This window comes from Hyperolius riggenbachi, chromosome 5, assembly GCF_040937935.1.
Source record: "Hyperolius riggenbachi isolate aHypRig1 chromosome 5, aHypRig1.pri, whole genome shotgun sequence".
Lineage (NCBI taxonomy): Eukaryota > Metazoa > Chordata > Amphibia > Anura > Hyperoliidae > Hyperolius > Hyperolius riggenbachi.
In genome coordinates, this window is record NC_090650.1 from 10662709 (window position 1) to 10684593 (window position 21885).

Sequence of the window (21885 nt, forward strand, 5' to 3'; positions counted from 1 at the left end):
TTGCATTCCCGCGGCAGAACGAGTTATTTATGCCCAAGAAATAGCCCAGGAATGTTCCACGACTTTCCTGGCTTGCATATTTTTCTTCCTGGAAGAGGCAGAGCTGTGCGCAGTAGCTCTGCCTCCGCTCCAGTCAATCTCCGCCTCTCCCCGCCCCTCTCAGTCTTCTTTCACTGTGAGGTGCGGGGAGAGGGGGAGATTGACTGAAGAATATTCGGAGCTATTGCGCACAGCTCTGCCTCTTCCAGGAAGGAAGATCTGCGACTTATTTCTTGGGCATAAATAACTCGTTCTGCCAAGGGAATGAGGCAAATCCGCTTGGAATTTAATGCTAAAGCTGGCCGGACAGGGACGGATCTAGGGGGGGGGGGGCAAGCGGGTATCTTGCCCCAGGCGCAGTTTGTTGAATTCTTAAAAAGGCGGCAAAATGAATGTCAGTTTAGGCACCAAAACCTGACCTTGCCCCAGGCGCAACTTGGTCTTGATCCGTCCCTGTGGCTGGATATGGAAATAAGGTAAAAAAAAAAAGACACTTTAGTGTGCCTTTAACATTGTATAATTATGCACACCCATGTTTTGTTTCTTGTTGTACAGCACCACGAGATATGTTGGTGCTTTATAAATTCATAATAATAATAATAATGCACTCCATACTGAAACAGGTGGGAAAAAGTGAGAACTGAATATTTGTTTAAAAATAATTGTCCTAGGTCACGTATCAGTGATACTCTTGACACTAGATGGGGGGGTGGGGGGGGGGGGGGAGGGGAATGTTCTAACATTAGAAAATTGTTCCAGGACATGACATTGCTACAGGAATGTCTTGCATGTTCATTTACCATAATAACCCTATGAAAATAGCACAGGTACATGTATTTTTCTCCTTGATACATATAGTATTTGACAATCATTGTTTTCTGTATTTAATATTTTGAAAGAAATTAAAGAAATTGTTTATTGCATCTTGTGACTAGGACAAGAGTAACTCCCCACTTAATAGACCTTTGAGTGTAACACCAGTTTTGTGGAAACAATAAAAATATTTTCTTCCAAGATCGTATCTGCTTTCCAGTTAGTAAAGAAACTATCACTAGCAGCTTATCTCCCTTCCTCATAGGAACGCTGACGTGAGTTGTAATTGGATGTGTTTGCACATGACTTGGAAGATGCAATTTTTATTTTTTTATTTATAAATGTGGAGTTACAGAATCCTCAACATCATGTTCTATAGGCCAGGACATATGGATCCCATTACGCATCACGGCAAAAATTCTGTAGCCAAAATACACGGCTTACATTCAGAGAAGGGACAAGGTCCTCCAGCACCCAAGGCTGAGACACCAAAGTGCGTCCCTCCATCCCTGCCACCTCAGCCATCACACACTGATTGCTATTAGACTAAGAGGGCCACAGGGCCCACAACCTCCCCAACACCTGAATATCTAGTTATCTGGCTTGCAGTCACTGCTATGTATCCCCTTTTCTTATTTCTTTCTGCTTCAAACACAATTAGGAATGACAGCTGAATGAATTCTGCGTCCCCTCCTACACTGCGCCCTGAGGCTGGAGCCTCTCCAGCCTATGCCTCGGCCCGGCCCTGCTTACATTTATTACCATCAAATCACTATAACCGGTAAAGAGGAAGTGTAGTCGAAATAACAGAAGGAATAAAATTGCTTATTTTTTTACAATGCTCATTTGTAGGTTATTTAGTCAGTGTTTGCCTCTTTGTAAAATCTTTCCTCTCCCTGATTTACATTCTGACATTTATCACATGGTGGTGACATCTTTAGTACTGGCAGGTACAGTCTTTTGGAACATTCGTTTATTGAGAGTTCTGAAACCAGTAGAAAAGATCTCTGGCCTCCCAGAATGCTCGAAAGGAGGAGGTGGTGGTGGGGGCGGAGAAGAATTCTGCATACTAAACAGCCTAGGCTAGGCCTAACTGGGAAGGCGGGGTTACACACCAATAAACGGCAATATATAGCTATAGGAAGTATTTCTGATGCTGAGGCCACGATATTTAACTTGAAAGTTAATTTACAGCATTCTGCCATGTGTCACTACAGGGCCTCTTTAACAACTTAACGACCCTTCCACGCCAACGGGCGTGAACGCGGTGGTAGTCCCAGTACCGCTCAACACCAATTGGCGTACAGTCCTGGGGCGGGGTTTTGCAGAGATCGTGTGCGCATCTCCGCTGGAATGACGGAGCTGAGCTCAGCTGCGTCATCAGCCTCCCAGCAGCGATCGCCGCTAGGAGACTGTTAGATGGCGAAACCGCCGTATGTTTACATTGTACAGCGCTGCGATCTACGGCTGCGCTGTACTGGGGACAGCCGTGTGACACGGCTGTCCCCCTGGGAGGCACAAGATCAATCGGCCATCATAGACTGATGCCTGATGCCTATTGGCTGGCGGAGGGAGAGAGGGAAATAAAAATATTTAAATATTTGAAATAAAAAAAGGGCTATGTTTATTTAAAAAAAAATTAAAATACCAGTATATATATATATATATATATATATATATATATATATATATATATATATATATATATATATATATATATAAGCCAAGGGATGAGCAGCACAAACCGAATTTTATGCAATACTATGCAAAGCATGCACGCAGCCTGGAGATCCCCAATCTCCATAAGAAATATATAAATACAGAGGGTGCTGCAGCATAGTATTGCATAAAATTCGGTTTGTGCTGCTCATCCCTTGACTTATGTTATTTTCCCCTGTGAGCGTGCATAACCACGCCCACCTCTAGCACAGTTAAGCATATAAATGAGCGGTGCTCATAGTTCAGTTAGTAGCTAGAAGAAGGTGAGGTGTTTTTAATTTCATTTCTCCCATTTAGCTGACCCCTGGGCTTTTGGCATGGTTCCCACTAGAACGCTGATAAAAACTAGCATTTTTGCCTGGTTAGAGTAGGACTCACCAGATCGGGGACACTTTGGCGCAGTTGGTGAGCTTAAACGCGTTAAAGCGTAACCAAGAGCCCCTGTCACTGTTTTCCTGTTGTGTGCTGCAGCACCCTCTGTATTTATATATATATATATATATATATATATATATATATATATATATATATATATATAGATATATATATAGATATATATAAAACAAACAGCCTAGCAGCAATCACAGCCCACCAACAGAAAGCTCTGTTGGTGGGCAGAAAAGGGGGGGGGGATCACTTGTGTTCTGAGTTGTACGGCCCTGCAGCGAGCCCTTAAAGCTGAAGCGGACTTAATTGTGAGAAATAGCCTGGTCACTAGGGGGGTGTAAGCCTACGGTCCTCAAGTGGTTAAGGCATACACTGGATCGGCAAGCCTGTATTTCCACTGAACAAGCAAAAATGACATTTTAATTTGTAAAAGCCAGATGGTGACTGTACAAATAAATAAAAATAAACAGAATTTTCCTGTCGGTTTCAGTAGCATTATTCTTTTTTATATTTTTTTCATTGCGCAAGAACAGATGTTTCTCCTTAATATATTGATATTTATAAAAAGAAAAAAGTTTGTAATACCGTCATCAAAATTTCTTGACCCAGTCTGGACTTCCTCAGTGTGGCAGGTCTACCCATTTACGAACTGTACAGACAAACTGCGAGAATATATCATGAAAATAAGTTAGCGGCCATGGGAAATATAAATAAGGCGGAACAGAAGTGGGGGAGGTTGTTGTGACAACGAGAGACACACGTTCTATCTAGAAAACAGCTAATGTATGTACAGATTGTTGATCCCATCAGAGATATTCCACTCTCGTTCTGGTCTTTTTGAACTCTTCCCTTACATGTCTACCTGACGCCTCCAGCACAAGTCTTCCTGCCTTATAAGAAAGAGGCATTTTCTATGGCGAAACTAGTTAAGTGCATATCATGCTGCACTAATATAGTGCAATTCCTGCCCTACAATCAGCAAAAAAAAGATGTAGGCAACATTAGGAGAGGTACAGAAAGTAGAAACACGCTCGGATTTACAAGTGGGTCTTTTTTTCCAGGAGAGTTACTATAAAATACTGCATTTGAGGACACCCCATGCGTCCCATGGCAGAGCAGCTTTGGAATTTGACTGGATTTCTGGTCCCATACGTCATGGTTGAAGTCAGGCAGAATATGTATTGTAAACGATTTGATTACAGAACGTCTGTACATAGTCTTATTTACAGGAAACACCATTGGTTACTTGCGAGGAAAGACAGAAGATGGATCGGGTGGTCTCTCGGCTGAGTACACGGCGATAGTTCATGCGTATTGGTCGTAGGAGGTTGAGATGTCCGGTCTAGTCTTGTGCTAGACACATTCGTGTGAAGTCTTTACAGTGAGATGGTTTCGATTCAGCGATGAATTCTTCAGTCAATTCAATACTTTTTCTCCAATGTATTTCCACTGGACAAGGGTGGCAGCGTATAAGTGCAGCCTTTTGTTGACGAATAGTCTTGACAACCATGTGTCACTCGTCAGCTGAAGACTTCAATATTTCCCCCAAAAGATATATATTTTTTGTCTGTAAATTTCTTTACACACCAGGGATGGAATGTATATTTTTTTCGGCTTTACTGGAGTATTTGTTTTTTTTACATGTCTGCATCTCCATCATAAGCCAAAGTTAATGGTTTCAGCCGGTTATTTTGTCTTCTCGGTGGTTTCTTTGGCTTTTTACTACAAACAGAAGGAAAAAATATAGTTATATTTCAGACAAGGAACCAGAAAAGGAGTTGGATTTTTGGGTGAAAACTGTTTTTCTGGGATGGGGAAGATCTACAGGTTTGATCAAGTTCCTTATGGAATTCGCTGATCACGTAATTGCAAAACAAATGTCTTTATTAGTTCATACCTTGCTAGATCTGGTACAGCAGGTGCCTTACAGAAATGACATGGTCCCAGCAGTTTTTAATGTATATGTGCATCATAATACCGGTTACAGTTACCAGAAGCGTAGCTAGAGTTTTTAGTGCCCGGGGACTAAGACAGTTTTAATGCCCACCTCTGGACAAAATGGGCATGGCCACACATCAGAATGTAATCATGGCCATGGGTGAAGTCAAAAGTTATTTAGATATATGTGCCCCCTTCACCCCAGATAGGTAGATTGCCCCCCTTTAAATAGCCACATGTGTGCCCCTTTTGTTAGCCAGATGTGCCCCCTTCACCCTGTTTAGCTAGCCAGATGTGCCCGATTTAGATAGCCGTATTCTGCTGCTGTTACCGCTTCTGCAGAGGGAGGGAGAGAAGCAGGGGCACTTCGGGCAGCCAGTGAGCCATCTCTCCTGCACGTGGGGGTGCAGTGACCGTGCTGAGCATCCTCACAGTGCTGCGCCCGGGGCATATGTTCCCCCTTGTCCCCCCATAGCTACTCCTCTGACAGTTACACTCAGTAGCGTCACTAGGGGGTTGCGATATGGTAGGCGTGGTTCTCACCTACTTTTCCCAGCAGATGAGGTGACATTTGGTCCAAGTTGAATGAGCCTCTCCAAGGCTATGTAAATATAAGTAGCCCAGGCTAGTATGCCTAAACTATTTCTCCCTCCCACTCCTTTTTAAAGCGGGATTGTCACCATAAAAATCAAATTTCAGCTGCAACTGGTCTGAGTGTATTAAGTGATAAAGATGCTAATCCTGCATTCAAAACTTTCAAAACTTTTTCTGCTGTTATGGTTTGGAGTTATCACATATCTTAGGAGCAATGGCCCTTTAAATGCCATTGCCAAACAGTTACATGCTGGATGGTCTTTTTGTCTATAATATATTCCTCCTTTTTAATTCTCACTCCTTCTAATGACATAAGACAGTGTACTTCCTAGTATAGACCTCAGTGGGAGTGTCTGAAGACTCTGGGAGGAGGGCGGGTAATGAATACACAATTAGCAAGAGGAGAAAAAAGAGTGAGGGGGGAAATGAGGTCAGGATTAGCTTCATTCAAAGGTAACCAAGATGGAAACTGCCTAGAATAGGATTCTCTGCTTTTCCTTTATAAAATTCACAGGAATCATAACGTGGACAGTACAATACATCTGTGATGTAAGTAGAACTAGTATTTATCTACCTATATATGTGTTTTTTTTATTTCTAGGTTAGCATGGCTGTCGCTTGTTCTTTAAAGGGAACCCAAGGTGAGAGGGATATGCTGGTAAGATACATATACACAGAACATTTATAACACTGTTCTCTCCTGGCAGACTCCAAGCACCAGAGCTGCAGCCACTAGGGCATGCTCAGGAGGCAGTAGCCATCTTAGGGATTCTTGCCCAAGGTCTCCTTACTGAATAAGCACTGGCTTACTGAACAGGAAGAGATGAGATTTGAACTCTGGCTGCCTGTGTTAGAGGCAGAGCCCTTAACCAGCACACTATCCAGCCAAAAGCTTCACAAGAGACACACAGCAACGTTTTGGAAACAGGCAAACACTCACCAGGCCAGATAGATCATGGAGACCACAAACAAGAGTAACACAAAGGCACCGGCTGCCACCCCGTACACCCAGGTCTTCAGCTTCCCGTCTGGAAAAATGAAATGATGGTTATTGGTTGTTACAAGAGATGCTGTATCATTCCTATTCTAGTCTAAACTCATATACGGCTGATATAAAGTGTATGTCCAGCAGGTTCTTAAGGGACAACTGTAGTGAGAGGGTTACGGAGGCTGCTATATTGTTTTCCTTTTAAGCAATACCGGTTGCCTGGCTTTCCTGCTGATCCTCTGCCACTTTTAGCTATAGCCCCTGAACAAGCATGCAGCAGATCAGGTGTTTCTGACATTAATTATTGACAGATCTGACTAGATTAGCTGCATGCTTGTTTCTGGGCCAAATACATCAGCAGGTATGCCAGGAAACTAGTATTGTTTAATGGGAAATAAATATGGCAGCCTCCATATACCTCTCACTACAGTTGCCCTTTAAACACTGAAAAGGGAAGAAGTGCAGTGCAGGAATTCCCCTCCAGGGGTCATCAGAGCTCCATTCTCCTGTACTAAAGAACTCAGAATGCCATGCTCTAAAAAACAAGCAACAGCATAACCACCTTTAAGTAAAAAATTTTCTTTGTTACCACTGATACAAATCATGCAATAAATCTGTAGTGTGTGTACTTTCTGCTTTCATGGAAGCAGACATAACATCCTGTCCTGTGCTTTCAAATGAGCTCATCTGCCGTGGCCGTCGGCAGACAGAGCGGAGAGATCAAATTACAGTTAACAATAACAATAACATTTCTATAGCGCTTTTCCCCCATAGGACTCAAAGTAGTTTGTAGCAGGATGAAGTATTCACACAACAAAAGTTATATTTCTGCAAATGCCAAACTGAACAGGTGAGTTTTCTGTCTGGATTTAAACACGTCCAGAGATGGAGCTGTCCTGATCTGCTGAGGTAAGGAGTTCCAAGACGTAGGGGCAGCATGACAGAAGGCTCTGGAACCGAAAGTTTCTCAGTGGACTCTGGGTATGACTAGATTATTAGAACCTGTGGATCTGAGATTGCAGGGATTTGCTATGCAGCTGTAAGATTTCTTTCATGTATCCCGGGCCCAGATTAAGTTACTTAGATGTCAGTAAGATCTTGAATAGGATCCTCCACTTTATAGGTAGCAGGTGAAGGGAATGCAGGACTGGCGTTATGTGGCAGTGATGGGGTTGGTTGGTTAGCAGTCTGGCAGCAGTATTCTGTATCAGTGGTGATTAGTCACAGATGAGGGGGAATTAGTCAGGCTAAACTCTCTAAATACATACAGGGTGCATTTCTCTCTGTTTCTCTTCTGTCCTGTGCAAGAGTTCAGGTCCAGTTTAAGTGGTGAAGCGCTATGTCTCCCCCTGTGGTCACTGCTGTAATAAATGTGGCAAACATTATTTAAATAAAATTAGTTTTCCCCTTTTATAAACAGGTCCTTAACCACTTGAGGACCGTAGGCTTACACCCCCCCTAGTGACTAGGCTATTTTTCACAATTTAGGTCACTGCAGCTTTAAGGCCTCGCTGCAGGGCCATACAACTCAGCACACAAGTGATCCCCCCCTCTTTTTTGCCCACCAACAGATCTTTCTGTTGGTGGGCTCTGATCGCTGCTGGGTTGTTTGTGTTTTTTTTGTGTGTGTGGTTTTTTTTTTCCCTCCCCAGTCTTCCCTCCCTCCCCCCGGCAGCCAATTCGCACGATTGGCTGTCATAGGCATTAGCCTATGACAGCCGATCGCTCTCCTGCCTCCCAGGGGGACAGCCGTGTCACAAAGCTGTCCCCAGTACAGCGCTGCTATAGATTGTAAATAGACGGCGGTTTCGCTATGTAACAGTCTCTTAGGGGCGATCGCCGCTGGGAGACTGATGATGCAAGTGGGAATGCGTGCGCATCGGTGTGCGCAATCCCCTGCAATCTCCACTCCCGAAACTTCACGCCAATTGCCGTTGAGTGGTCCTGGGGCTGAAAGGGACAAGTGGATTTTTACTGGGGTTTCACTCATCAGCGTGCTGCTGATCTGCACTGTCCAATCATAACCTGCCTGCTTTTCCTGGTGACCCCAGGGGGAAAAGGCGGGTCAGGCAGTCTGTTGTGGCACCTGTTGGGGTGTCTACAGAAGTCAACATCACGGGACAGAATGGCAGCCATTTCTGCAGGAAGACACTTCCATACACCGATCTCACACATTATCCCCATAACCAGGTGAAATGATATAACACTGATTTGACCCTTATTCAATTCTCTTTTTCTCCTAAAGGTGGCCATGAATGATACAATTTGCTGTACAATTGTTTACAAACGGTTATTCGTATGAACAATCGTAAACGATCGTTTGGGACCTCTAATGGAAAAAAATATTCTAACCAATCCGATCAGATTGATGGGATCGATCCAAAATTTGGTCGATTTCATTAATCTGATCAGATTGGTTAGAAGATATTTGTCATTTCTGATCGTTCATAAGAATGGTCGGCTCACTTTCCATTTTTTCATCGTACAAGTTGAACGCCACTGCGCCTACGCAGCTATGGCTGCCCATGTCCTCCCTCCCGTCACCAGGAGTGTCCTGCGCAGGCACAGTATGAAGTTTACATGTACTGCGCCTGCACAGGAGGCTTTGATTGGCCCAACAGCCTGCCTTTCAAGTGACAGGCAGCCTATTGGGCCAATCAAAGTACAGGGATCACGTCCTGTAAAGTGACTTGACCCGCAGGGGTTCAGGGCGGGAGGAGTGGAGCTCCCGTTATCGGCAAATAGCAGGGCTTAAAGTTACTAGCACTTGCTATGCTGTACTACAGCAGCATAGTGTGCGTTCTTGTGACTGAAGGTAATTACGCACGCTGCGCAGTCACTAGTGCACGTTTAAGGCACTCTAATGAAATAGCGCGTGTAACAGGAGGTAACTAGTGCTATTTTGGTTAGTGACCAATGAGCCATATGCAATTAACTTTTTCTCCTGAGTTTTCTCCTTGGATATCATTTTTCATCTGGTATTTAGAAAGATTGTGCAGCACTTTGTAATTGAAAAAGTACCAAAAAGTAGTTGGAAAAGTACTATCAAAACTACTTAAAACTATTTTCTTGTTTGCTGGTGACTTAAAAGGTATTGTACTGACAAATGTTAAACATATCACTTAGAAGAAAACTCAGGAGAAAATTTTAATTGCATAGGGGCCCTTGTGAATAAAATGCCCTTTAAACCATTTACAAACAAGAAAATAGTCAAAATAATTTTTATAGCACTTTTTCGCCTACTTTTTTTTTTTTGGTACTTTATTTAAAGAGAAACTCCAACCAAGAATTGAACTTTATCCCAATCAGTAGCTGATACCCCCTTTTACATGACAAATCTATTGCATTTCACAAACAGACCATCAGGGGGCGCTGTATGACTGATATTGTGGTAAAACCCCTCCCACAAGAAGCTCTGAGGACCGCACGGTACTCTGGGCAAACTGCCACAATGTAACAATGTTCACAGACAGGAAATGGCTGTTTGCAGCTGTCTGTAACAGCCAGAGCAGCTAGAAACAACTACATAACTTGCCCACAGTAACAATGTCACCATGTAATACATGTCAGAATGTAAATTGGGGAGAGGAAAGATTTTACAATGAGCAAACACTGACTAAATCATTTATACATCATTATGGTAAAAATGAAGCACTTTTTTATTACATTATTTTCACTGGAGTTCCTCTAACTGAAAAGTTATTTAAACAGGAGATAAAAAAAACGATTGCCTAGGAGAAAACTAAGCAGAAAAAGTGAATTGCATATGGGTCTTTGTGTCATTACAATCTGAACTGCACTGTACAGATGCGCCGTCTTTGGAAGTACTTGGGAATGGGAGTATTTCTGTAGACTGCTGAGTGGTGGGAATTTCAATGGGGGTTAGCGGTGGAGAGAACTGGGAAGGATCTGTGGGATCCAGAGCCTTCTCTCTCTCTCTCTATAGGCGAGTATCTGACCTGAAGCACGTCACCTATCATTTTGCATTCAATGTATTTAGATTAGGGTGTAGTGCATAGTTTTGCATCGGATTTGTAATTAAGGTGTGTAATTAAGCCCCTAGGGGGAGCTGCACATCTATGTTGGTTTCATTTCAGTTGCAGCCTGATTGAGCCAATCTTTTCCCTGGCTTTAGCCATTGTACTCACCGGAACCAAAAGGCTGCAGGAACCACGTCCTCCCCCCATAGCCCGACTGGCTGCTGGACGGCTGGGTTGGGTTGATGGCTCTGCTTGTTTTTACGTCTCCCTTCTTATCGTCGGAGGTGGGAATTATCACTACGGGGATGAGAGTGCACTGATCCAGCGTCCCGTCCGATGACGTCACCTCGGTGTAGCCATCTTCACAGCCACACGATCCCGTCTGCAAGACAACACAAGGTTAAAGTGGGCCTCCGTTGGAGAGGAAGGAGGTTAACATCTTTATTTAGTCATTTGTAAATGTCAGGCAGGGGACACAATTTCATGCGTATTTTATGCACAGAAAAAACTGAGAACCGATGTTCATCGATGAGCTATGACTTAATGCGTTTTTCGCATGCACCCAGGACATCTGAACACCTGATTTGCATACCTATTTTGGATTAATGACACAGACAGCTTTAACCCCCCTAGCGGTATGATTATTACTGGATTTTAGGATCTTAAAGCGGTACATTTTTTTCACACACTTATAGACCCAAAAAGCAGGAAAACAATCATAGCGCAGTGAGATCTGCAGCAGCCCCTTCACTTACTCACCTCCCGGGGATCCAGCGCTACAATTCTCCCTCCATCCGCCGGGTGGTGCTGTAATCCTATAGTGAGATTGGCATCTGTTATGACGGCGATCTCACCCGAGGGATACAGAGCCTCGGAAGACCGTAAAAAGAATGGCTGGATCCTGGGGGAGGCGAGTTAGAGAAATTGCCACGCTGTGCTGCCTCCCTATACCTCCAGACTCGGGGTTACCACTCCTGGCTTTTTTTTTTCCACCTAGAGTCTGACTCGGGGCTACCACCAAGGAGGTTAAAGCCAGTGGATCAGTATGACAAAACGGGCAAAGGAAGTCAGCAATGAGGTCAATTAGAATTTTTCAAATACGGTTGAAATGACTGGGAGTCTGACCGAAAACAGCACCTTGTAAAAGCTGTTGATTAGTGTAAATTATAAGTATTAGTTTTGGAACTAAACGTTTAAAGTTCAACAATCCTTTGTGCTTCTATCCATACAGGCTTAAAGCACGCCTGACTGGAGGTAAAGCTAGCTAAGGTAAGCATAGAGATGTGTCCATGCTGGATCCACATACTTCTGATTATTGCCGGTTCCTCTCCTTGTTCCCTCCGATCCCTGTAATCACTCCTTCAAACATCTGACTTTTGGCTAAAGACAAATTTTCAGACAGGAAGAGGCGGGCTAGATGTGATGTTGCCCTGCCCACCCTCTCATTTCATCCACTTATGGGGAGTGAATGAGGTGAAGAAGAGCAGGGGATGGGAGGCTGATAGGCGGGAACATCACAGCAAGCCCGCCTCTTCCTGTCCGAAAATTTGACTTTAGCCAAAAGTCAAAGTTTTCAAGGCGGTATGTGGAATCAGCATGTACATACCTCTGTTCTTACCTTGGGTAGCTTTGCCTCAGGTCAGGTGTGCTTGAAGGCTTTTCAGTGCGAGTAGTTTACTGTCAGCAAATTGAGATCTTACAAATGCCCCTTCCCTATTTTATGTGATCTACTAGCTCCGCCTCCCTTGGCAGGACCTATCACAGTTAATAGTGTTGGCTGGAAGTGACGTGCCCTGATGCCACCGGCCTCCTTAGTAGTGATTTGTTCAGTTGGATTGCTGTGCTAATTTCCTGCTGAAACGTCAGATCATAAGTGTTTGTAGCTTTATCTCCAGTTACAGAAATACTATAGCATTCCTTTCCATGTGGCTGAACTCCAAGAGCTTCTTCTTATTATTATTATTATTATCATTGTATTAAAAAGGAACGGTAGTGTAAAAAAACCTCGTAAATAAAATTGCTTAGTCTTTCGCAATATTCATTTATAAATTATTTAATCAGTATTTGCTTATTGTAAAATCTTTTCTCTTCCTGATTTATGTTTTGAAGCCAGTGAAAATAATGCCCAGTCTCCCAGAAAGCTCTAGGAGGAATACTCCGCATAGCTAAACAGCCTAGGCTAAGCATCATTGGCAGGGTGGGGCTACATAACAGGATATATTTCTGATGCAGAAACCAGAAAAATTACCATAAAAGGGAGTATCCTGAATAATTTACTACATTCCACTTTATGTAATAATTATTATTAGTTTTACCAAAAGGGCATGGCAATAATAATAGTAATGCAATAAAGTATTACATTATTATTATTATTGCCATGCCCTTTTGGTAAAACTAATAATAATTATTACATAAAGTAGTATGTAGTAAATAATAATGTTATTATTATTATTATTATTATTACCATCATTATTTTAATTTATATTATTATTGACATTATTTTGTTAAAGAGACACTGAAGTGGAAAAAAAATGATATGATGATGATTTGTATGTGTAGTACAGCTAAGAAATAAAACATTAGGAGCAGAGACATAAGTCTAATATTATTGAGCTCCACAACTTTCAAAGTCGCAGAGAGCTCTGTCTTCTGAAGCTTATTATCTCAACTGTCAGTCATTGTATTTTCTTTTTCTCTGCAGAGAAGGGTTCAAAAGTTCACTAGCATGCTCTGTAAAATCATTTAGAATGCTGTGTAGTGTGTAAACTGCAAATATTAGAGAATGATGCAATGCTATTAAAAAAAAAAAACCCTTTATAACTGAAAATAATATTTTTAGAATATTTTCTATGCTACTAATGTTCTAATAATTATCCGTACTACACAACCAATTTATTATACCATAATTTTTTTTTCCGCTTCAGAGTCTCTTTAAAATAAATTATTATGATTATTATCATTACTATTATCAGTATTTGTGCTTAGATGTCTCTTCTGCCTTAGGGCATATGTGAGCCTCCACACTTGATATATTCATTTTACTTAGCGTGTATTTATTAATGACCCGCACATATTTGCTTCCTGTAAGCGGCGCGTTGTCCGCTATTTTTGGCTTTCATGACGTGTGATTGTGATCAGCACCAGAGCTCAGCTGCTAGCAGGAGGCTAATAGGCAAAGTGATAAAACAATGGAGAGACTACAAGTAAAGCCATTAGACAACTATTCACAAAGTGCGATTTGGAGGGGTTGCGGCACAAAGCCATCGATCATACTTATGTGACAATTAACAGCAAGGCGCTGCTCAGGCTGGGCTCTGCCTGTTGTGGAGGAGAGAGGAAATGTAGCGGAACTGCTGTATATTGGCTTGTCATCCCTCAGCGCGGGCGGTACCCACCTCCGTGCAGTAGGAGTGCGTCTGCTTACATGGCGGATTGCACGTCCGTTCGCTCTCCGGCTTGAGAACCTCGAAGCAGCCTCCTGGAGGGCGGAAAACACGGTCAGCAGAATGCAGAGGATCCAGCATCATTTAAAGCGGGATTGTCACCATAAAAATCACATTTCAACAGCAACTGGTCTGAGTGTATTAAGTGATAAAGATGCTAAGCAAAAAACTCGGTATACAGAGGTGCCAGCGTAGAGTAAAACATTTTAAAAACCATTTAAAAGCAGAGGGGGATGTTAAGGTGGACTCACCTCCCTCTTACAAAAAAAGAAAACTCACTTGAGTCTCAATAAAACAGAATTGACAGATAATTTATTCAACTCCAAATGCAACGCATTTCGCGGGCGTGACCCCGCTTCTTCAGGCAAAAATGGGAGCACAACTCAGTGGGTCAAGCAATAGGTTTGAGCGCCTTGACACTACTATCTACAGAGAGCGACTTCTGAACCTGAGTGGGGTCCGGTCCTAATGCTCCCCACCTGCATTTAAAGTGGTTGCCTATGGGTAACCCGTGTTTGTGAGTATATATACACAAAATTGTATTGAACTCTTCAGTTTACCTGACAATACTGCACCATATTGGGCTCTCGATTATCTTCTTGTTTTTAAAGAGAACCAGAGATGAAGCAACCTCATGTATTTTACCTTATAAATCAGTGGGAACATGACAGTAAACACCTAATCTGCTCTTTGTTACATTGTTCTCTGTTTAATTTGCCTGTTATCACCTCTAAGATAAGAATCCCGACTAAGCAGTGGTCTGGCTTTGCTACAGAATAATTATAGCTGAGACTGTGTTCTTTGCTGTCTTCAAGTCCAAGCCTGCCCCCTGCTGGCTTTGCTCAGGAATCATTATAGCTGAGTCATTATAGCAAAGCCAGAATCAATGCTCAGTCCGGGATTCTTATCTCAGCTAGATAACAGACACTTTTAGCAGTGAGGATGGAACAGAGAGCATGGTAAATGTTTTCTCTAATGTTCCCACTGATTTCTATGGTAAAATACACAAGGGTGCTTCGTCTCTGGTTCACTTTAAGCATGATAAGGATGCTAATACTGCATTCAAAACTGTTTCTGCTGTTATGATTTGGAGTTATCACATACTTAAGGAGCACTGGCCCTTCAATAGTCAGTGCCAAACAGTTGCATGCTGGGGGTTCTTTTTATGTATAATATATTCCTCCTCTTCCCTTTATTTCCCTGCCTAGCTGCCTATCTGAAACACGATACTCTGCTCACTTGTGTTTACAAGCAAGGCTGAGGTGACTCAGCGATTGGAGGAGAAAAGAAAAAAAGTAAAGGGCAGAAATGACATCAGGATTTAGCCTCAAACTGTGGGCAAAAGACATGGTTCCCACCAGGAACAGAATTCTCTTCATTTACTATATAACATTCACTGAAATCAAAACGTGGACAGTACAATACATGTGTTATGTAAGTAGATCAAATATTTATCTAATTATATATATGTTTTTTTTTCCCCTGGCATGGTATGGCTAATCCTACTGCTTAAATAAAATGATTACATTTTTCAGCATGCTTACCTGTGACATTAAACCCGTCTGATCTCTGACACCAAACGATGCGGGACGATCCCTTCCACGGAGTCGCCAACCAATTGTACTCAAAGCATTGTCCGTCTGTGTGGGAAGAAGCAGAGTACTGTAATAGGAGTGAGCGTTAGGCAAGTATAACTGAATATTGTGAAGGCTAAGTTTCTTTAGGGTCAATCTGCCTTAAAGTGAACCCGGGGTAAAAAGTGATATGGAGGCTGCCATATTTATTTCCTGTTAAACAATACCAGTTGCCTGGCTGTCCTGCTCATCTCTGGCTGTTGTATTTTCTGAATCACACACCCGAAACAAGCATGCTTGTTCAGGGGCTATAGCTGAAAGTATTGGAGGCAGGGGATCAGCAGGACAACCAGGCAACTGGTATTGCTTAAAAGGAAATAAATATGGCAGCCTCCATATTCTTCTCACTTCAGTTGTCCTTTAAAGGGACACTGTGGAGGGGGGGGGGGGGGGTCGGGGGAAAAGGAGTTGAACTTATCCAGGGCTTCTAATGGTCCCCTGCAGACATCCTGCGCCGCGCAGCCACTCACCGTTGCTCTGCCCCCCCGCAGACATTCTGTGCCCGCGCAGCCACTCACCGATGTTCCGGCCCCGCAGACATCCTGTGCCCGCGCAGCCACTCACCGATGCTCCGCCCCCCGCAGACATCCTGTGCCCGCGCAGCCACTCACCGATGCTCCGCCCCCCGCAGACATCCTGTGCCCGCGCAGCCACTCACCGATGCTCCGCCCCCCGCAGACATCCTGTACTCGCGCAGCCACTCACCGATGTTCCGGCCCCGCAGACATCCTGTGCCCGCGCAGCCACTCACCGATGCTCCGCCCCCCGCAGACATCCTGTACTCGCGCAGCCACTCACCGATGCTCCGGCCCCGGCTCACTTCTGGAATTTCCGACTTTAAAGTCTGAAAACCACAGCGCCTGCGTTGCAGTGTCCTCGCTACCGCTGATGTCACTAACAAACAAACAAACAACAAACACAGAACACTTATATCGCGCTTTTCTCCTGGCGGACTCAAAGCGCCAGAGCTGCAGCCACTAAGACGCGCTCTATAGGCAGTAGCAGCGTTATGGAGACTTGCCAAAGGTCTCCTACTGAATAATTGCTGGCTTACTGAACAGGCAGAGCCGAGATTCGAACCCTGGTCTCCTGTGTCAGAGACAGAGCCCTTAACCATTACACCATTCAGCCACTGCTTGTGGCCCAGTATGGTCTGTGCCTGCGCAGTCCGCTCCTGGTGACATCGGCGGGATCGAGGACACGGCAACGCAGGCGCATTGGTTTTCTGACTTTAAAGTCAGAAATTCCAGAAGTGAACCGGAGGCGGGGCCGGAGCATCGGTGAGTGGCTGCACGGGCGCAGGATGTCTGCGGGGGACCATTAGAAGCCCCGGGTAAGTTCAACTCATTTTCCCCCGACCCCCCTACAATATCCCTTTAAAGTGTAAATGTATTGACTCGCTTGCTGTCACTAGTCTCCCAGTATTACCAGTAGTAACTTTTCCAGGTAATGCTGTCACAGATTCTTCTCCCCTCCCCCGCAGACACCCTGGAAGGGCTGTAGAGCGAGGGGGTGACAATTCCTGATACACTGACATGTATTTACTAATGACACTGAACTCCCTCCATGTCACTGCAGTCGTATCACTTTTTATTCATATAAGTACCTCAATCTGCATTTGTAATCTCCCTGCACAGCAGCTCTCAGTCTGGATAGGAGGTGGTCCATAAAAATTTAAAACAGACTTTCAGACCGTGACGTTTTAACACCCCCTGCTGTTCTTATGATAAACAGGCAGAGGACAGCTTCCATTTTTTATGATGATGACACAGTTGTCCCCACACTTGTAATGCAGATAACCCGTTTCCCTGCTCCCATCTAGACAGATTCAGTACACGGAGTCCTCCTTTAAGCTCAGCTGTTACCTGTGGAGCAGATGCAGTAAACTGCGTAAAGTAGCCACAGCAAATTTACCATTACTAGTCTCTGTGGAGCACCGTCTGTTAACAGGTGTTAGTGGTTAACATGCATGTTGCTATGGTAATAGGCATAGCAATGCGTTAATGGGCTAAGGGGCAGTGCACCGCCGGCAGTAGTAACAGTTAAATGGCAGTGCTTTCCCTGCACATGGCTACTTTACGCAGTTTACTGCATCTGGCTCTGTCGCCATCCGAGCTTTGCTTCCTTGCAGTAACACAACATTTTGTTCCAGTTAGAAAACAGCAGGGGGAGCTCCAGAACAAAGAATTATTTGTGTTTTTCATATACAGTAGTGTAAAAACTTAAAAAGGCAATAATAATATTAATAATGAAAAACTTGTTATTTTCGCAGTTATACAGATTGTGTACTAAAAAAAAATGTTCTCATTTTTGTTCTTTGAAATCTGTAATTAAACACTGCAGATACACTTGTCTTGTAATTAGAGATGGCTCGAACCTCAGATTTTGGGTCAGCGGACCGTGGAAATGTCCCACGACGAAGATATACCCTCTAACTTGCGATCTTCAATTAAGTTGATTGAAGATCTCCGCCCCCCACATAGCAGAGCATGTGTCCTGTGAGGACGCATATAGCTGCCGGCTACCACTGTCCTCTCCTCCTCCTCACCTGTCACCCTCACCTAGCCTGGTACCCGGGGCACCCATGGGTGCCAGGCTAGGCGAGGGTGACACAGGTGAAGGCAGGTGGGGACGCTTTCTCTGCTATACTAACCAGTTCATGAATGATCCGGTTCTTTTTTACTGAATTGAATCAAGTGAATCGCCCATTCAATGCAGTAAAAAGAACCAGATCATTCATGAACCGGTTAGTATAGCAGAGAATGCGTCCTGTGCAGACGCATAGCGCCAGCTCCCCACCTGCCTTCACCTGTGTCACCCTCACTTAGCCTGGCGTGGCAGGCCAGGTGAGGGTGACAGGTGAGGAGGCGGGGAGGACAGCGGTAGCCGGCAGCTGTACACGTCCTCACAGGACGCATTCTCTGCTATGTGGGGGGCGGTGGAGATCTTCAATCAACTTAATTGAATATTGCAAGTTAGAGGATACTTTCGTCGTGGGACATTACCGTGGATATTGGCATGGGAACTTTTTTTTAAAGGTACAGGTAAGTATTTATGGTTGATTATAAGCATTAAAGGACTTTTTTCGTGGTTGTGTTTTTATTTCATTTAACCCTTTGTGGAAATGGGTAAGGGGTACTTTGTACCCTTATACTCATTTCTCCTGGGAGGGGGGTGGGCATCTGGGGTCCCCTTCTTAAAGGGGACTCCCAGATGCCACCATGAACCTCCCCCCAGGGAGTCTTCGCCCCCACAACCTCCTGGGGCACCGGAGGTGGGGAAGAGCCCCTTGCCCATGGATTGGACAAGGGCTCGGGGGAGAGGGGAAGGCTTGGCCGGGCTCCATCCATACACGCTGTATGGATGAAGGACGGAGCCCGAGGCCAGCGGAGGACACGGACAAGTACAGTACTCCGGGGGGGCAGCATATTTGACATTAGGGGGGATAGCGCCTGGGGTTTCTTCGTTCACCTCAACGTACTGCTTAACGTTACTGCCGGGCACCCAGTCAACCATGACAGCCCGACATCCTGCAGCATGTCCGACTGACTGACATGCTCGGCCCGAAATTGGTCACATCGTCTATTGAGCATGAACTTGACGCCACCGATTTTCATCCGATTTTATAATAATTATCGAATCCGATGGTCGATTTCCCGTCAAGTCATTAGATATATGGGTACCGTTAGTGATCTGGTCACTGATAACAGACAAGACCAGTTGCATACTTAGTTATAGCGTTAGTATTCATGTGATGAGATGATGTCACTCTTTTGCGTCAGACATTGGCGCACTCACCGTGGCACGGCTTGGTCTCCAGCGCTTGCTCCGGACAGAGGTGCTGGTTCTCCAGTTCCTGTATAATGACGGCTCTGGATCGCACTTTAACGCCTCCAAACCCGAGATCCTGACCGTTCACACAAGTCAGCTGGCACAAGCTCCAGTCTGACCAATCGTCCAGATAGCAGTCACCTGCGAGAGAGCAATCGATTACAATCCTCATACACGCTATACACGGGGTCCTGTTATAAAGGGAATTCTAGAAAGTTTGAAGTTACCCATCAGGGTGTTAGAGATTTAACAACCTTAAATACCTTACCTTACAACATTATTACCTTAAACTGCAGTATAGTAAAACAACCACAAGAGGTCACTGTGTGTAAAATGTGATGATGATCTTTTTGGGGTTGTTATTTCCTGTAGTCTGTTGTTCCTCTGTGTTCTAAGTAAGCTGCATTTCCTGCTGGTGCTGTATGATTTATCTCTGCATGTTTATCTTCAGTAAAGAGTTCTAACTTGTTATCCTGGGTGCCTATCTGCGTTTACAGAGCACTCTGCTCCATCCCAGGGCCTGCCTCTCCAAAAGAGACAAATTAGTTAAGGTAGGTTCAAACACACCAGTCCACGTCCTTGAAAATCTGTCTACGTGTTTCTGTGCTCTGTCTTGTGCTGTCCCATCAGCCCTACTACTTCCTCCAGCTCAATAGAGTGCACTACAGATGCATCTGTTCAGAATTCAACCCTGAACTGTCACCTAATACAGTGATGTGAAAAACTATTTGCCCCCTTCCTGATTTCTTATTCTTTATCATGTTTGTCACACTTAAATGTTTCTGCTCATCAAAAACCATTAACTATTAGTCAAAGATAACATAATTGAACACAAAATGCAGTTTTAAATGATGGTTTTTATTATTTAGTGAGGAAAAAAACTCCACATCTACATGGCCCTGTGTGAAAAAGTGATTGCCCCCCCTTGTTAAAAAATAACTTAACTGTGGTTTATCACACCTGAGTTCAATTTCTGTAGTCACCCCCAGGCCTGATTACTGCCACACCTGTTTCAATCAAGAAATCACTTAAATAGGAGCTATCTGACACAGAGAAGTAGACCAAAAGCACCTCAAAAGCTAGACATCATGCCAAGATCCAAAGAAATTCAGGAACAAATGAGAACAAAAGTACTGTAATTGAGATCTATCAGTCTGGTAAAGGTTATAAAGCCATTTCTAAAGCTTTGGGACTCCAGCGAACCACAGTGAGAGCCATTATCCACAAATGGCAAAAACATGGAACAGTGATGAACCTTCCCAGGAGTGGCCGGCCGACCAAAATTACCCCAAGAGCGCAGAGAAAACTCATCCGAGAGGCCACAAAAGACCCCAGGACAACATCTAAAGAACTGCAGGCCTCACTTGCCTCAATGAAGGTCAGTGTTCACGACTCCACCATAAGAAAGAGACTGGGCAAAAACGGCCTGCATGGCAGATATCCAAGGCGCAAACCACTTTTAAGCAAAAAGAACATTAATGGTGTATTAAGTCTAACACGCGCTAAAAGACATAAGTAGTTTTTATTCAATGTTAATGCATTCAACAAAACTTCACCTCACACTTCATCCTATTCATAACACAGCCATACAACCTAATAGAAGGGCCCTTCCAAATATACTTCTTTCTAAATGTGCACAAAAAATTAAAAAGGTAAAAAATCAAAATCACAATAAAAATTGTAAAAAATCCTCATATGGGTGAAAAATGCTATTGATCAGACTTGTTGTGTGCAGACCAAAGTAGCGTCTGCCAACCTCAACAGGGTATAGTCTATACACACTCAGAGTTCCAACTTACGGTACCGCAGAGCCTCTGATCACATTAAGCACTACTGCTGGTTTCTCCGGAGCTTCCTGGCAGTCTGATTTACTGCCCCAAAGTCCAGCGTGTTCCCACGATACTGACAGCCCTCAGTCTCTCCGTCCTTCCAGGCGGATTTACCGCCAGAGAGTCCGGTCTCCTTGTAACAACCTGTCCGTGTGTTGCTGGTATCCGGGTGCGGCCTGCGTCACTTCCTGCTGCTAAACACCGAGGTCCGCTCGCCACACTTCCGTCCAATCAGCTGAGTCCACACAGTTGCTTTGGGTGACGTCACCACTCCGGTCTCTTGGATCTCTATGTGAAAAACGGCCGTTGCGCGCTCCACGCACGTCTCTCATCCAAGGCCAGTCAACTTGTTACAGATCAAATGGATATGTTAAAACCTCTACGCGTTTCTGCCAATCAGCGTTGGCCTTCTTCAGGAGGGTTTCCTTGACAATCTGAGGCTGCCATCTCTCACACTGCTTTTATGTGTCAAAAGTGGTTACCACCCCTCAGTTTAATGAGGTCAGGGGTCACAATTTCAATAGCGTTTTTTTTACTACACAGTAAGTGTTTATCCATATATTCCTATTTATTCCATATTCCACCAAGTGGATAATACATTCTTGTATCAACATTATTCAGTACCTAAATACATTACTCAAATCACAATCTCCACCCACACGTATACAATCAAACCTCTAGCCCTCCATT

General features: G+C 44.1%; 1 protein-coding gene across 1 annotated transcript in view; it reads right to left on the reverse strand.

Moving 5' to 3' along the window:
* Positions 1-3086: 3086 nt before the first annotated feature.
* THSD7A (thrombospondin type 1 domain containing 7A) overlaps positions 3087-21885 on the reverse strand; it is a 570344-nt gene continuing 551545 nt past the window's right edge. The window contains exons 26-31 of the mRNA XM_068235085.1: positions 19334-19507; positions 15446-15541; positions 13854-13936; positions 10627-10840; positions 6431-6518; positions 3087-4680 (exon numbers count right to left, since the gene is read on the reverse strand). Coding sequence (XP_068091186.1) covers positions 4596-4680; positions 6431-6518; positions 10627-10840; positions 13854-13936; positions 15446-15541; positions 19334-19507 — 740 coding nt within the window. The 3' untranslated portion in view covers positions 3087-4595. The remainder of the gene's footprint in view (positions 4681-6430; positions 6519-10626; positions 10841-13853; positions 13937-15445; positions 15542-19333; positions 19508-21885) is intronic.